General features: G+C 38.1%; 3 protein-coding genes and 2 long non-coding RNA genes across 11 annotated transcripts in view; 2 read left to right on the top strand and 3 right to left on the bottom strand.

The window, feature by feature from the left end:
• LOC124342674 (putative fatty acyl-CoA reductase CG5065) overlaps positions 1–16,388 on the bottom strand; it is a 30,196-nt gene that overhangs the window by 11,272 nt on the left and 2,536 nt on the right. For 2 of the 5 annotated variants that reach the window (XM_046795765.1, XM_046795767.1), the window contains exons 2-8: positions 16,025–16,026; positions 12,607–12,822; positions 12,294–12,542; positions 12,084–12,232; positions 11,818–11,987; positions 11,588–11,720; positions 11,277–11,520 (exon numbers count right to left, since the gene is read on the bottom strand). The exons of the other annotated variants lie outside the window; for them this stretch is intronic. In XM_046795765.1, coding sequence (XP_046651721.1) covers positions 11,277–11,520; positions 11,588–11,720; positions 11,818–11,987; positions 12,084–12,232; positions 12,294–12,542; positions 12,607–12,822; positions 16,025–16,026 — 1,163 coding nt within the window. The remainder of the gene's footprint in view (positions 1–11,276; positions 11,521–11,587; positions 11,721–11,817; positions 11,988–12,083; positions 12,233–12,293; positions 12,543–12,606; positions 12,823–16,024; positions 16,027–16,388) is intronic. 5 annotated transcript variants of the gene reach the window in all.
• Positions 959–4,921, bottom strand: LOC124342604 (ABC transporter G family member 20-like). The gene is made up of 13 exons (XM_046795641.1): positions 4,751–4,921; positions 4,537–4,693; positions 3,967–4,389; positions 3,808–3,901; positions 3,370–3,693; positions 3,065–3,282; positions 2,784–2,994; positions 2,536–2,713; positions 2,352–2,467; positions 2,201–2,271; positions 2,030–2,118; positions 1,785–1,961; positions 959–1,712 (listed from the first exon to the last, which is right to left on the bottom strand). The coding sequence occupies exons 2-13, from the start codon at positions 4,653–4,655 to the stop codon at positions 1,405–1,407; spliced, it is 2,328 nt and encodes a 775-aa protein (XP_046651597.1). The 5' UTR covers positions 4,656–4,693; positions 4,751–4,921; the 3' UTR covers positions 959–1,404.
• On the top strand, positions 6,161–7,466 carry LOC124342921. Of its 2 annotated transcripts, XR_006918967.1 has the most exons (5): positions 6,161–6,454; positions 6,529–6,670; positions 6,727–6,830; positions 6,948–7,140; positions 7,202–7,466. It is a non-coding gene; the product is annotated as an uncharacterized LOC124342921 (long non-coding RNA). The 2 variants fall into 2 exon arrangements; XR_006918966.1 differs by having other exon boundaries at positions 6,948–7,466.
• LOC124342922 lies at positions 9,763–11,075 on the bottom strand. 2 transcript variants are annotated; one of them, XR_006918969.1, is made up of 5 exons: positions 10,774–11,075; positions 10,558–10,699; positions 10,398–10,501; positions 10,088–10,280; positions 9,763–10,026 (listed from the first exon to the last, which is right to left on the bottom strand). It is a non-coding gene; the product is annotated as an uncharacterized LOC124342922 (long non-coding RNA). The 2 variants fall into 2 exon arrangements; XR_006918968.1 differs by having other exon boundaries at positions 9,763–10,280.
• On the top strand, positions 14,076–16,253 carry LOC124342707 (gastric triacylglycerol lipase-like). The gene is made up of 9 exons (XM_046795828.1): positions 14,076–14,385; positions 14,474–14,696; positions 14,796–14,822; positions 14,883–14,973; positions 15,043–15,289; positions 15,372–15,527; positions 15,621–15,705; positions 15,800–15,945; positions 16,022–16,253. The coding sequence occupies exons 1-9, from the start codon at positions 14,191–14,193 to the stop codon at positions 16,223–16,225; spliced, it is 1,374 nt and encodes a 457-aa protein (XP_046651784.1). The 5' UTR covers positions 14,076–14,190; the 3' UTR covers positions 16,226–16,253.

Raw genomic sequence — 16,388 nt, 5'->3', positions numbered from 1 at the left:
CTACTGAAACTTACTCGAGAGTCGAGACCCGCCAAACAACCCAACATTTGGTCCTTGAAAGTTGAAAGTAACTTCGGTCAACCTCCAACCGCACATCAGAGTCTCAGCCGTCATCCATCAGCCGTCAGCCGTCTCCAGCCCTCTAGCTTTTGAATACTTGATTATAACGGTATGAATCAGAAAAATTCAAACAGGTTTTTTCTTTTCTTTCCAAGCTCAAAACACGAAAAGAACATTTTGTTGCATTTATATAGCTTATTCGTAATTTTTACAAGTGACGACAAGTTTTACTTCGACAGCTTTAATTTTTAAAGTGGAGATTTTTGTATTTTCTAAGCTTTAAGCTATAGTTAGCCTATACATCCTAACTCATTACTTATATACACACAAAATAAAATATACATATATCTCCATGTAAAGTGAAGACGACGAGCGAACCGGAAAAGTGACGCATCACTGCTTAAGGAAAATTAAAAAATTCTTATTTTGCCGTTATTTTGTTGACTTTGTCGTTTCCCTGTTAATTTTGAGGGGAAAACAAATCAGATTTGTTTCTCTAATTCAACCTTCACCTTCGTCCATATCAGCAGATTCCTTAGTAACTATGCTATTTACTATAAAAACGCCCAGTCCCGCTTTTGAGATTGTTATTGAAAGCATCACATATATTATAGGGATATAAGCGCAAAACTATGTTTCTTTGTTTCCAAAGTCAAACTGAAGGTGAAGCACATGGTCAACAATCCAAGCAAATGCTTAACACATCATGCCCGTATACCCATTACCCCCCCCCCCCCCCCCCTCACTCCAAACGCCTTTCACATTCTTTTTTTTTGTTTACCAAACTTGATTTTTTACTTTGGTGATCAATCATGGGTATTCCCATAGTTTCGATCAAGGTTGCATTCCATATGTTTGGCATGTTACATAAGCAGAGTAAAATCCGGTAACATCGTTATATAAGCACAGGTACATTGTATTTAATATTTATATAACATATAAGCATCAAGGCAACTTTGCGAAGGCGAGCGTTTTTATGCCTTATTAAGTTTATTCGTCTAGTCATGCATGGCCTTCAAAAGTTTATTACGTAAAAAAAAACAATCTACATACTAATTTGTGGCGCTGCAACCAAAAAGATAACGCGCTCCGATATACCCGCGCAATGGAAATACTTGTATTGAATAACACGTCATTATTTGCTATACTAGCCCGTACCCAATTCGCCCAAATTTGAAAATTTCCCGCTCTATAAAATCATTACAGTTTTTATATAAAATTTTTAAAGCAGAAGGGAAGTATACCCGGTGGATAAGTAAAGCTTATAAGAGGACCCATTTCAAACATTTTCTCTGGATGAAAATTCAAAAAAATCTCTTGCGGATTTAATCGGGTTTAATTCACTTAACTCGAATTTTTGCGCGCGTGTAAAACAATCAAACATAAACTCAGCAGAGAAATAATCCAGGCAATGCTGATTAAAATTCCGGCATAGACGTCAGTTTGTTCAATACCCCATCCTCGAGTGAAAACACACCTCAAAGATTTAATGGCGTACGCCATCGGCGAGCAATAGGCAATATAGCGAAGGTAAAACGACATTCCTTCGATTGGCCAACCAAATCCGCTGATTACTGTCAATGGAAGAAAACTTCCCTGCGAAAGTATAAGGGCGCCAATTTCATCTTCACACACAGTGGCGATCAGCAAACCTGCAAATAAATTGATTGTTAATTAATTGAAATAATAATCAAATAACACCAAGAAGGAAATTAATTCTTTACCGAAGCTCATTCCGACAAAACTCTGAAGGAAAGTAATGAATACAGCTAGGCCCAAACTCCCGTGGCAAGGAATATTAAAGATCAGTAACATAACCAAGAAAACTAGCACGGTTTGACCAATCATTGCGGTAAATTGATTGACTAAATGACTCATCAGAACTTCAACCATCTGCACTCCTGTAAGAAATAAAATGAAATTTGGAATTAAAATCGGACATTGTGGCCGTACAAATTTGAGCTGTTACCTGCCACCAAATTGCGGTCAAGAAGACCTTGTTGCTTTTCTGTAATGAAGACGCCTGATGTTAATGAGACTCCCATGAAGTACACAAGTCTATACAAAGAACGCAAATTGTGTTAATAAAGTTGCTGCACAAATGATCATTTAAAAAAAAATTGCATTGATAAAAACTTACGAAATTATTATTCCGGGAGCCATGAATTCAGTGAACGGGGTATCATTTTGGCCGTACACGGGATCAAGAAACTATAGCATTTCATTAATTCAGTTAATGGCGAAGTGTAAGCCAAATCGCAATTTGCGGATATGAAAAAAAAATTACCTACCTCAAGTGGAATAAAACCAGCCTCTGGCTCATGTCCACAAGACCTCATAAAATCCTTGTAAAAATCTTCAAAACCCTCCAAAATCCATTTTTCGATAGACGAGTGAATAATTTTATCTTAACAAGAAAATTTGTTATCTTTGGAAATAACTTAATCAATTCAAAACTATTTTTTTTTATCGCACTGGACGAATCGATGTTGACGCTTATTCGACTGCGGATAATGTTTTCTAACGTTGCCGAATCTCCAGCCTCTTGTCGAATCTCAAATTCCTCTGTAAAATTATGTCCAAAATGGATCACACCCCAAACTTGGCCATTCCTTCCAGCTTCCAGAGCTTCTGACACGTTGTCGTATGGGACCTACACAATGAGGAAAAAATTCGTTTATCCATATCCGTTATCTCTAGCTAGACGGGAAAATAAAAATGACCTGAATGATGTTATCCTTGATAAAGCGAAGGTAGCGACAGCTGAGCATGGAATAAGTGCAGTCCGTTGTGTTGCTGGTGCAGATTCGACCTTGACTCAGATCCAGTTCGTCGTTGACAATGGCCAACTTGAGGCCAATCGGGTCATGTCCGAGAGTCGCATTAAAAACAGTTGACAGGAAGGGGGGCAACAAGTAGATGAATAGAACAATCCTTCATTGCAGGAAATAATAATCAAATCGTCAGTAATTAATTATTTGATGAAAATTGTAAAAACGCTCACCCAATGTTTCGAAAAGTCTGCAAGTAATTCTTTCGAATGAGCGCAACGAGGCGATGCGGGGACGGCAGGGATACCCGGAAGGGCCAATTTGGACGTTTGCCGTAAGTCGTACTGCTTGAGCTGCCAGTAAATTGGAGTCCGCTACTCGTTTCGCTTCCGCCCGACCGGTCAGACTTTTCAGTCGTGACACAGATGGCAGGATTGAACTGTGATATGTTCTGCTCGGCAAAGAGGGAATTTCAAATTTAATCGGTTAATAGAACATAGAAAGCTAAAAATGAATAAATGGATAGTAATTTTGTTACCACAAAAGAATCAGTTGGTGATATAACGTCGCAATTGTTATGATTCTGGAGTTGGATGGCGATATCCATTTCAGTTACGTTTGACAGTGCGCTTTCCTCAAAGACCCTGTTGTCATCGCCTCCCTGCGACTGTTTTGTCTGTTCATTATTGTAGTCAGCGTGGTTACAACTTGTACCGTTAGTGACAATCGAAGTAAGTTTATTTTCGTCGTTTTTCATGCAGAGCTCCAGAAATACATTCTCCAGCGAAGTTTGGTTGTAATCCCTAAGCAGATTCTCCGGCGAGTCTTCCGCGAGCAGCCGACCCGAGCGCATCAATCCAATCTGGAAAACGGTACAATTATTTATTCATTAATATCAAACAGAAAATGACCATTCCAATCTTTTTCACTTCAGTTCCATAGATTTTTAAAAGTCTTTTTTGTATGGAGCTATTACCGTGTTGGCTTGTCGAGCTTCTTCGATGTAGTGAGTGGTGACTATCACTGTTCTTCCATGGTCTACACTCTGGCGGACAAGATGATTCCAGATGCTGAGATAAATAATTAATTTACTAACTTGTCGCTAATGTTGAAGCGCAATTGTTAACCCAATCACCTTTGTCTAAGAAGAGGATCAACGCCAACCGTTGGCTCGTCCAAGATGAGCAGCTCCGGTTCGTGGAAAAGGGCGACAGCAAAAGAGACGCGTCTTTGCTGGCCACCACTCAGCGTCCCGACGTAACGATGACTCGGGGGAAGGTCTAATAACTTCGACAGAAACTCCAATTGCGAATCGACGAAATCCGTTTTCAAATTGTAGATGCGGCCAAAATAGTGGAGCGTTTCTTTGATGCTCAAGTTATCGAACAAGGCCAGTTCTTGCGGCATGTAGCCGACTTTTGGACCGGGGATTCCGCCTTCTGGTGATCCAGGCTCATGTCCCAGGACGAGAATTTCTCCGCTATTCAGTCGGCGACGTCCGACGAGGCAACTCAACAGGGTCGTCTTACCGCAACCGCTGGCTCCGAGCAAACCGTATCTGTAATTAATGAGATTGCAAATAAATTATAATTGAAGAGGAAAAATGTTTCGTATTGATTTCTCGTGAAATAAATCAATAAAAATGCACAACAATTACAGCATTTGAAATAAAAGAATCGAAAAAAAAATAAATCCAATTTCTTACATTGTTCCTTTTTTCACGGTCATGTCAAGTCCTCTTAGTATCGCACATTTGCTCTTTCCAGCGCCATAAGTCTTAGTCGCATTATTTACGATGACTCCCTTCATGTTAATGTTTTCCATGCTGAGACTTTTCTCTGCTTAGGGCGAAACGTCTATAACTGATCCAGAAATATATCCTCAACTATATAATCAAATACAGACTGAAATGAAATTACTTTGTAAGAATATAGGTTATTGTGCGAGACGGTATAGGATGCGCTACTTTAAGTTACGAGTGACGCCTTAAAAGGCTAATTTTAAACCAATACGTCCAATTCCTAAAAAAAAACTGTTTTGTAAAGTAAGATACTTCGAGCGCTCTATTATGTATCTCTTCTCACTCCTTCAGGATGTTGGCAACTGGACGCAAATATGGAATTGAAAGCCGTCAAGCAATGCTGAGTCAATGTTGCCAGAGATCAGCCAGAGACCATCCCCTATTTGTCCTTGAAGCCGGCAGCCGGCTATGACGTACCGTACCAACTTGTTTCGTCGACAAGGTTTTCGTGAATATTCGTATAAATGAACAGTCGAGAACCGAAAACGTTAAACTGACACGCACGCACTAACCGGTTTATCAGACTGTTTTTTTTTAAAATAAGTTTTGTTTTTGTACAAAAACTTGAACCATGCGATTTCACTACACACAAGAAAAATGTCTTTGCGATTTCCAATTGAAGAACAATAAGAAACATGTCTTAATAAACTATCACAGCACTATATCAGCAGGGCACTCCCTAAACGCATCGGTCCAGCATCCAAGAAAAACGATGACGGGCAAATAAAATTGATCGGAGTCAAGTTTGGCAGGTGTAATGCAATAAGTAACCCTTACACTCGACATCTTTCTTATACTAAGACTCGCTTAAACGTATTCTAGTAACCGGTGAATAAAAAGATACTCCTGATGAGTCATGGGTTAATTGCCCACTTATCCTTTTGTTTTGTTCCTTTTATTTTGAGCTATACTTCGGCGGTATAAGATATTAGTGTTATCAAAAAGTGTTATTAATATACTGTACGTATACATTATAATATGTAACTGAGGTAAACATTATTACATTAGGTATGAGGATTTCATTGATATTAAATTGAAATTCTAATAAAAATAAATTTATAGAGAAACTAACTCGGTAAGTAGAAAAAAGGTCTGAGGACCAATAAAAGAGAAGGAGAAGAAAATTTTCTGGAAAATAAAAATAAGAATCATTGACAAAATGAATATCAAAATCTGTCGCACCATGTACAATCTAAAAATTGAGAAAAATATTAAGAATAGGAATGTCTTATTCAGCCTTGTAGCGCACATTTATATATGGTATGTACCTTTCGAGATTGCTTCTGGCAAATGGAAGAGTGATAGGATCATCTTTAAAAACAAGTTGCCTGATTCCTAATATGTAATTTTCGAAATAACTTTGCCAATTTATTTTTCGAACATCGAAGTTAAACATTTCCTGGTCTTCAGTGGTCATCTCCTCCAATAAATGAATTGGATTGTCACTAATAAATCGCCACTGATGTGTCGTAAAAAATTCAAAAGGAACAAAAGCTTTATCTGTTTTTGTGTAGAGACGTATGGAACGCCAAAGTGACGCAAAATTAACTGCTTGAAATTTACTGCAATTCACCACCGCCTTCTAGCGGGCGGACCGAAAATCGTCGTTTCTCTGCCTCTTTTGGGGAGGGGTTCTAAGCTATCGATTGCAATGCAATAGTTAGCTTAACAATTGATTTGCAATCGTCTCAGACGAATGTTATTGTTTACAATCGCAAGGTAAAAACAAAAAAATCAAAGTGGTTCTTTTTGCTCTAGCAAATTTTCATTAGAAGGACATATCTAATAAGTGAAGCCGTGATGAACCCTTAAAACTCATAAGGTAAGTCTTCTTTACACTATTTCGGTTCAAAAAAGAATGCGAATGTGAATTTAATTGATACTCTGCTGTTACAGGAGAAGTGTTGATGATAGTCGAGGACTGTCGAATAGGCCATTTGCAAACGTACTTGCCCAATCACCGACATAACTCGAATTTGATTGATTGATGGAAATCTCTCAGTTCCGGACATGCAGGAAATACTGCATGCATTAAAAGGTACTCCATAACTTATTTCCGTAAATAATTTTCTAACTTTGATTTCATACATTTAGAAAGCAAGGTTAAAGAGAAAGCAGTGACAGTGAGATACCTAATACAAAGAGGCAGATTGCAATCACATACTTCAACTCAATAGTCCATGATGTAAACTTGGCAGGTGAGTTGTTGTCGAAATTTTTTAAATCTTACAAAGGCTTGTTATTGTCTTTTCGTCAATTCTAATAAGTCCCAACACATTTATTTAAGCTCAATTGTTAATGGAATTTATTGACAGGTGAATGTGAGCAGTATCATACTGGGTTTGCCAAGAACACCGAACACCCCAATACCAATTTGTTGTACTGGCCATGTCCACAGCGGACTTAATATCTTGAATAACTGCCAGAAGAATGGATTATTGGACCTGCAAAAAACTGAGTCTGTAACTGGGAATTAATTAATTGAAAACGAGCGTTGTTACATGTTTGGTTGTAATGACTAGACAAGTTGTGGAATTCCGGAATAATTAAATTTTTTTTTCCAAATTAGTTCTACCCGGGAAGGTACTCTACAACACAGCTGTGACGGTCAGGATCAAGTGCGACAACCGCACTTGCTTTACGACAGCGAGGACGAGTCAGACGAGCGGGACTGCCATTCGGCTAGCCCGTGCACCGATATAATAATAAATATTCTTTAACAAAATAATAGAATGATTTCTGTCAATCAACATTGTCATCATAAGTCAAATGTGATTCCCCCCAATCGTCTACTGCTCAAATTTTTTCAAGAAATAAACGAGAATTCTTACTTCTCTTTGCAATTCAATTAATTTTATTGATTAATTAGCTTTTTCATTCAAGAGAATTATTTTTAATGTAATTAACTGTAATAATAAAGTTCTTGACGTACTTCCCGTCTCATCTGTATGTATCTCCTTTTGGACATAAATTTTAATATTTCAAGGGATAAAAAAGAAAATGAGTAAGGGAAAGTAAATTTTCCGCAAATTCTTTGTGTTCATCCCCCTCCCCACCATCCCAAAACCTATTTTTTTGTTCTATTAAAGCGTGTCCACCGTATAAAAAGGCTGATGTCTCTCAATTGCACAGGACTCTTGGTTGCTGCCATGTCGGGCGTCGAAGTTAATGTATTTTGCCCGGTTTGTTTAGATCCATTCCAGGCGGAACTCATACCGAAATTTCTACATTGCGGGCACCGCTTGTGTCTCACATGCGCTACGGTACTAATATTTTTTTTATTTTTTTTTAAGTATCGTAAGATTTATTATGTTTGTAGCGAATGTATGATCGAGTCCTGACCTCGATAACTTGTCCATTATGCCGCCGTGATACCGAGATCGAAGAAATAAGCAGTCTCACTTCCGATGTGGAATTTGTTCGTCTTTTGGCGGAGAGAAAGGCTTTAGTGGAAAACAACGCTCAGCAAGAAGTTGAAATTATTCATCTGAAGTTACAAGTGGCTGATTTACAGCGAAGTGCTACGCTCTGCCTGGAAACACATGGTTTCCCTCCATTTATGGAGAATTCAAGAGCTGAGGCTTCCTTTAACTTCGACGATCCTGGAGAAAGGCCATCGTATTCGACTTCAAGGCAAGCGGGTTCAACTTCAAGGATTGATGACTACGACCAGCCTTCCACCAGCCGAGGTAGCGGTAAAATTTCGAAAGGAAAAGAACTAAAAAAACGTAAGTACCTACAGAAAAGTAATGATAATAAATCACAGTTAAGTGAAATGTATTTCATTAGGCTATCGATCGACATCGTCTGAATCGTCAGAGTCTTCTTCCGACACGGATTTTGAGCGAAAGAAAAAAAAGAAAAACAAGAAAAAAAGGTCGAAAAAGAACTGTTCTACAGACAGTGATAAGAGCATTTTTTCAAGTTCAAAAAAAAAAAAAAGAAATCCTGAAAGACGCGGCCCACACTCATCTTCAGTCAAGGAAGAATTGGCGTTCAAGTTTGGCTTTGCCAAAAAACAGCCTAACAAAGGTACAGTATCGTCATTAATTTTAAAAACATTTAATGTTAACGTTGTAATTCCCTTTCAGAAAGCCAAGATGTATCCGTCAAGGACCTATTTCTTTGTTCAAAGAAAGACGAATTGGAGATGCCTAATTCCACAGAGCACAATTGGTTGAAGGAATGTGGTCTAGGGTATAGATTTGACGTCCGCTTCCCACACAACGCTTCCAGTGCAGATGTACGAAAGATCTTTAAGCGGGAGTTCCCTCGACTCAGCGAGGCACCTGCCTTTTATGTCTGTGCTAAAGGACCGGGAAATTCAAGTCGTCTCACCATCAAAAACTACTCAGTTCCCTGTGGCCAAGAGATAAGGGTAATTTGGATTTAGTTTATACATATTCCGCTTTTTTCATTTTAATACTTTTTCAAAACTTTAAATGTTTAAACGCAACGAATGTCAGGCAAACTAATTGCTCTGGTCCCAATTGGGGAAAATATTTCATGCGAACAGCAGCCGCCAGAGCAGGAGGAAACAATTCTCTGCAAAAGCTGCAATCAACGAGTTTCTGTCCGGCGCTACATACAGCACATGGAAAATTGGTAATTTTATCAAATAATATGGTAATCAATTAAAATCGAATCAAAATGTTATTTCTATATTTATTGTAGTTCGAATGATAACACTCGGGTATCATCATTGAAGAGACGAACTTACTGAATCCTGTTTCTTTTTTGGACCATTCTGGATACAATCCAATCATGCTCAATAATCAGATGTTCACTGATGATGGAAAGTTCCATGTGTTTGGTTTACTTTTTTTTTTACATTTTTTTTTGTTATTCCTTTTTGCTTTTTTGTGAAGGATTCGGGGTTTAAATTGATGATAGTGTCATCCCGCAATTCATTTCAAAATACCCTCCTTTCTTAATCACACAGATTTTTTGGTTTTTTAAATCAAGATGTTGCCTTTTATTCGTATGGAAGGATCGAGATTAAGTAATTAAGTCGTTTTTCTCTCTTTCTATGATGATTGCATTAGGATTCCTTTCATTTCCGCTACACTGTTTTCACACAGATGACTCCTTTTCAATAAATTTAATAAAATCACAAAGAGAAGTAAGAGCTCTCGTTTCGTCTCGTTTATTTCTTGAAAAAATTTGAGCAGTAGACGATTGGGGGGAATCACATTTGACTTATGATGACAATGTTGATTGACAGAAATCATTCTATTATTTTGTTAAAGAATATTTATTATTATATCGGTGCACGGGCTAGCCGAATGGCAGTCCCGCTCGTCTGACTCGTCCTCGCTGTCGTAAAGCAAGTGCGGTTGTCGCACTTGATCCTGACCGTCACAGCTGTGTTGTAGAGTACCTTCCCGGGTAGAACTAATTTGGAAAAAAAAATTTAATTATTCCGGAATTCCACAACTTGTCTAGTCATTACAACCAAACATGTAACAACGCTCGTTTTCAATTAATTAATTCCCAGTTACAGACTCAGTTTTTTGCAGGTCCAATAATCCATTCTTCTGGCAGTTATTCAAGATATTAAGTCCGCTGTGGACATGGCCAGTACAACAAATTGGTATTGGGGTGTTCGGTGTTCTTGGCAAACCCAGTATGATACTGCTCACATTCACCTGTCAATAAATTCCATTAACAATTGAGCTTAAATAAATGTGTTGGGACTTATTAGAATTGACGAAAAGACAATAACAAGCCTTTGTAAGATTTAAAAAATTTCGACAACAACTCACCTGCCAAGTTTACATCATGGACTATTGAGTTGAAGTATGTGATTGCAATCTGCCTCTTTGTATTAGGTATCTCACTGTCACTGCTTTCTCTTTAACCTTGCTTTCTAAATGTATGAAATCAAAGTTAGAAAATTATTTACGGAAATAAGTTATGGAGTACCTTTTAATGCATGCAGTATTTCCTGCATGTCCGGAACTGAGAGATTTCCATCAATCAATCAAATTCGAGTTATGTCGGTGATTGGGCAAGTACGTTTGCAAATGGCCTATTCGACAGTCCTCGACTATCATCAACACTTCTCCTGTAACAGCAGAGTATCAATTAAATTCACATTCGCATTCTTTTTTGAACCGAAATAGTGTAAAGAAGACTTACCTTATGAGTTTTAAGGGTTCATCACGGCTTCACTTATTAGATATGTCCTTCTAATGAAAATTTGCTAGAGCAAAAAGAACCACTTTGATTTTTTTGTTTTTACCTTGCGATTGTAAACAATAACATTCGTCTGAGACGATTGCAAATCAATTGTTAAGCTAACTATTGCATTGCAATCGATAGCTTAGAACCCCTCCCCAAAAGAGGCAGAGAAACGACGATTTTCGGTCCGCCCGCTAGAAGGCGGTGGTGAATTGCAGTAAATTTCAAGCAGTTAATTTTGCGTCACTTTGGCGTTCCATAGAGACGGACCTGCATACAATACGAACGGGTAAATAATAATAATTTGAATAAATAAATAAATTATTATGATGCCGGGAAAATAGTAATAATTGAAATTAAAATAAATGTGATGCCGTCGCATATTAAGCTTAAATTTACGCCGCATGCAAATTAATAAATTTCAAATTATTAAAAATCAAATTAATTAGCGGATGTCATACCCATTTTGCGCGCTTCCCCGTCGCTAGCATAAACAAGTCCATCACGTAGGCTGGCAGATAGTGAAACAAAATTTGCGTGATTTTGAGATTAAGATCGTGCATTGTGCAATGAACGCTGGGATACCACAGCATTTCTTTAGTAGGAAACTTCAACCAAAATTCTAGGGTCCAATGTTTTAGCATACCCCAGGTGAGTGGGTTTCGATGTCCAGTGGTGCAAGTGTAGACGGGAACGCCAGTTGGCCTGCTCAAGTTTAGTGTTAAAAATATTGATTGATTCAAACTCAAATTTAACATCGAGATATTTTTACCTGTGAGTTGCTAAATACCAAGCAACGGCAATCATCAAATTGATTGGATAATCAACTGGAATGATATCACTGACTAATTTTTTGTTTATTTTAAGGGTACGATAGATCCCTTTACCGACAGCAGCAATTGTTCCTAACCAAGCAAAATTAATCCAATACTAAAAGGTTAGTCATCTTAAAACACCAGATAAAATTAAAAGGAAATTCGATTTTGGGAAAAAAAAAATTACCTGTTGCACCGTTCATGTTGTCGACCCAACCAGGAAAAGGTTCACTTTCAGCCGCAGTCACGATGGATGGCCGGACAATTGCCAACGGAACGCTTCCACGTTTAGTTTCCAGCAGCTGCTCGGCCAAGCCTTTGGTATAAACATACGTGTTTGGACACTCACCCACTAGTCTAGAAAAAATTTTTAAAGTAGTAAAAAATAGGAGGTGAAGAATAAATGTTATTTTTTAAAAAGAAATCGAAATGAATATTTTTTATTATAGTTACTCAGGCGTCATGATTTTAAGTGTTTCGTCATCGAGACCATCAAGAAATTCAATTAATTTCACTGGATTCACTTTCGGATTGTAGTAAACCTCTTCCTTAATTTTCTCCCGGTCAAGATTATTGAAGGCAGTCGACACGTGTACAAATGCCTGAAAGAGATGTACAGGATTAATTGATAATAACCAATTATGACGATTAGCAGCCGCCAACCTCAAGATGTTTTATTTTGAGACAAATTTCGAGCAATTCCATCGGCCCTTTCACGTTCATAACGAGAGCCGTTTTCAATTCCTCGTTGAATCTGATTGTGGCAGCAGAATGGAACACGACAGACACATTTTCAATCAACAGCTGTAAATCGGATGGCGACAAACCCAGTTGAGGCAGTGTGACGTCACCTGTCACGGCCGTGATTTTCGCCATTAGGTTTGGCTGCTGTTCTTTGACCTTACCGAATATCTGAAAAGAAAAAATATTGACGAATTCTTTTCTCTTTTTGCGTTTGTCAATTAATGCGGAATACCTCATTTTGGATGAATTCTCGAAGGCGGCAATCGACACTTTGACCCTTTGACGGCCTCATCAGTAAGTATAGACGCTCCACGCCAGGACAAGATCGCAAAATCTTCTCCACCAGAACCTTACCCATGAATCCCGTTGCTCCCGTAATAAAAACCGATCGATTCTCGTAGAATTCGACAATGCTCAAATGACCCATACTTGCATTTCCCTCCATTTTCTTAATATGAAAATTGTTTCTCTTAACATTAATGTTTATACTAAAAGGGTGAATATGACAGTGTACCTGCGACTTAGGAATGAGAGTGCTGAATCACCTAGGATAACTGCTCGCTTATATACTCCATATCTTGCCAGCACTGCAAATTAAAATGAAAGCTTAGAAAAACTGTGTATATTATGGATGCCTCGTATCCGTTTCTGGTTTATTAGCTAAGTTAGGTAGTCGACATCCGTTAGCAGATGTTTTTGATTAGCTAGTCTACAGGCCATTATAGATGTTTTGGATTAGCGAGTGCATTCGCTAATCCGGTGCATTTTAGCGGTTGTACTCGCTAATACAGGATGCATTAGCGAGATGATTCGCTATTTATTTGTCTCGTGGTGAAAGAGGGAATGAATTAGCGAATGCACTCGCCTCGCTAATAAGAAATTGTATTAGCGAGTTGACTTGCTATTTTAATTTAGATTGTAGTGAAAAAGGGTTTGCAATTATGATTAGCGAATGCACTCGCTAATAGAGGAATGTATTAGCGAGATGATTCACTATTTATTTGTCTTGTGAGAGGGAATGAATTAGCGAATGCACTTGCTAATAAAGGATTGTATTAGCGAGTTGATTCGCTATTTAATGTTTTGGGCGTTGAAAGATACGCATTCAAATTATGAATCAGCGAGTGGATTCGCTAAAAAGTAAGGACTTGCGGGACCAGATTTGGGACCCAGGACCAAAAATTTATTTCATAGCGATTGCTTTCGCAATTGAAATTCAATTAGCGAGTAAATACATTCACTAATATACTCTGTTTACAAAATGTGGAACCGAAATTCAAAATGTGTGAATTAGCGAGTGTATTGGCTAATTCTGACATAGTTTAGCGAATGCATTCGCTAAAAAGTCCAAATTAGCGAGTTCATTCGCTAATTCGCAGGGATTAGCGAATGCACTCGCTAATCAAAAAGATCTACCATTGCCTAGATTAGCTAATCAAAAACATCTGTTAACAGATGTCGACTATTAGCTAACTTAGCCAACCATGAAGTCCCAAATCAATATGTCCTTGAGTCTCGGTGGATTTACAGCCACAGGCTATAACAGGCTATGGCACAGCAACAAGTGCATGACTCCTTAGATCATCACACAGCGAGATCAGCAAAAAAAAAACACTGATGCACGTCCGGAGTTTCCCTAGCAACGGTAACCGTTCGACCCGATAGCCTATCCTATACCGATAGTTACGTTCAAAAAAGAAAAATGTTCTTCGCTGCATGAGGGACATGTTGGGCATTCCGTTTCTTTCAGTTTACTAGCAACAGCCATATAGTATCAACTATTCACCACTTCACAGTTCACTGCCAAAATTTGACGATGAAAGAATTTTCAATTTTCAAAATTTTTGTTTGTTTGGCGATCACTTATTCGTTTTTCCCCATGGACACACTGCGAATGTACGCACCCTCCCTAGTAACCAGACGTTTACGAAATTTGAACAACTGGTTTCTAAAACTCAGCCAACTGATGGAACGCCACATGATTCAAGATCCAGAGACCTACATGACGACGGTAAATGATGATTCGTTTCTCTTATTTCTGATGGCTAAGTAAAAACTTATTTAGTTTTCCCTCTCGAATTATACTTTTGAATTCGAAGCCAGAAATTATTAAACACCGAGGATATCCAGTGGAAACCCATCACGTAATTACCGATGACGGTTACATTCTGGAGTTACATCGGATTCCACATGGACGAAGGGAAACGCGAAATGAAACATTTGATCCATCGCTTATTCAGCAGCGAAGAGCGGTTTTCTTGCAGCACGGAATGATGGGTACCGATCACTTTTGGATGGTCGGTTCCATCAACAACTCCTTGTGCAAGTTTAAAATTTTTTAAAAACATAATTGTCACAAAATTGTTTGTTTTTTACTTCGTTTTACTTCAATTGATTTAACTTTTATTTGATCCTGGACAGCGTTCATCTTGGCGGATCTTGGATATGGTGACAAATGACTTTGTACACTCATCGTTTCTATTAGCTAACATACCTTTCTTTATTCAGATGTGTGGATGGGAAATTCGAGAGGAAACATTTATTCACGAAAACACATCAGCCTCAATCCCGATGAAGACAAGGAATTTTGGGAATTTTCGTACGACTGATTATTTGTTTATTTCACTGATTAGCCTATTCAATTGATTACTCGAAAAATTTCAAACAGTTGGGACGAAATGGGTCGGTACGATATTCCAAACAGCATCGATTACGTCCTCAATGTGACAGGACAGCCAACACTGGGCGCTTACATTGGCTATTCACTGGGCGTCAGCATCTTTTTCATCGGAGCCATCGAAGAGCCACGACTCAACGACAAAGTGGAACTGATGATTGGCATGGGACCGACTGTCAGTTCAGCCCATTTGAAAAACTACTTCCGTTACATGGCGCGATTTGAGAAATTTTATCAAGTAATTTAACATTTTTTATTTCTCAACATATTCAATTTAAATATTCAGGCTACTCATAATGCGTTTTGCTTGATGTTTTCAGCTTTACCAACGCTGGTTTGGCATCGGAGAGGTTCACGCCAAAAATAGTCTATTACACACACTCGTTCGTTTGATGGGCAAGTCAAGTGAATTCGGGGCACAGATGGCAAGGCAATGGTTGTCTCGAGTTTTCGGCAACACGGATGACTTGACCAAGGTTTTAAATTGCCCGCATTATATATTATTTAACTACACTATATAGTTTCAGAGTTGTTCTTAAAACTGATTATCAATTTTCGTAATATAACAGGTAGAATTCCATCGCTTAATTAGTCATTATCCGGCAGGTGGGTCGGCCAATACTATGGCTCATCTTTTTCAGAATTACATTGTCGGTAAGCGATATGAGATAGTATCAAAATAACAATTAATGGAGTAAGTAATAGTATACCACCTATAACACCAAAACAAAACTAAATTTTATCACAGGTGAATCCTTCAACTACTACGACTATGGACCGGTTGGTAATTTGAAGAGATACCAATCAAAATACTCGCCCGAGTATAATCTCACTTTGGTGACCGCACCTGTCGTTTTAGTTCACGCCGATAAGGATCCATTCGCTCCGCCAGAGGTATATATGCTAGAACTCAATGCGTCATCAATGGGTTAAATTTTTCTAAATTTGTTTTCGTTGTTATTACCATCAGGACGTCTCTTGGCTGAAGGGACAATTAGGTAATTTGGTGGATTCCATACGAGTAAATTGTTCGACGTTCTGTCACGGTGATTTTATTTGGTCTCATCGTATATCGGAACTTGTTTACTGGCCTGTGATCCGGCTCTTGCCCGCTCCCTTATCTGTAACAAAAACGACCGACAACATGATTTGTATACCCATCAATATTAACTAATCCTATAATAATATGGGAATTGGAGAGATAACAGAATTGCAACACTATAGTAATGTTGTGTCGGGTTTTGAAAAATATTAATAACTAATAAACTATAATACAAATATTTTCACTGCGTTGATTAAAAAATACAAAAATAAATTTTCAGATTTATATAAGTATT

Source organism: Daphnia pulicaria, chromosome 6 (genome assembly GCF_021234035.1).
Source record: "Daphnia pulicaria isolate SC F1-1A chromosome 6, SC_F0-13Bv2, whole genome shotgun sequence".
NCBI lineage: Eukaryota > Metazoa > Arthropoda > Branchiopoda > Diplostraca > Daphniidae > Daphnia > Daphnia pulicaria.
Note: the sequence above shows the minus strand (reverse complement) of the source record. Positions and strands in the feature narration are given on the sequence as shown.

Excerpts from the sequence above, each read along its gene's own strand:
- LOC124342604 (XM_046795641.1), bottom strand. The coding sequence starts at position 4,655 with ATGGAAAACATTAACATGAAGGGAGTCATCGTAAATAATGCGACTAAG. Across the intron at positions 3,283-3,369 it reads CACCAACTGATTCTTTTGTG|AACATATCACAGTTCAATCC; the intron begins GTAACAAAATTA and ends TTTGCCGAGCAG. Across the intron at positions 2,468-2,535 it reads CGTCAACATCGATTCGTCCA|ATAAAATTATTCACTCGTCT; the intron begins GTGCGATAAAAA and ends TTTCTTGTTAAG.
- LOC124342707 (XM_046795828.1), top strand. The coding sequence starts at position 14,191 with ATGAAAGAATTTTCAATTTTCAAAATTTTTGTTTGTTTGGCGATCACT. Across the intron at positions 15,528-15,620 it reads ACACGGATGACTTGACCAAG|GTAGAATTCCATCGCTTAAT; the intron begins GTTTTAAATTGC and ends GTAATATAACAG. Across the intron at positions 15,706-15,799 it reads TTTTCAGAATTACATTGTCG|GTGAATCCTTCAACTACTAC; the intron begins GTAAGCGATATG and ends ATTTTATCACAG.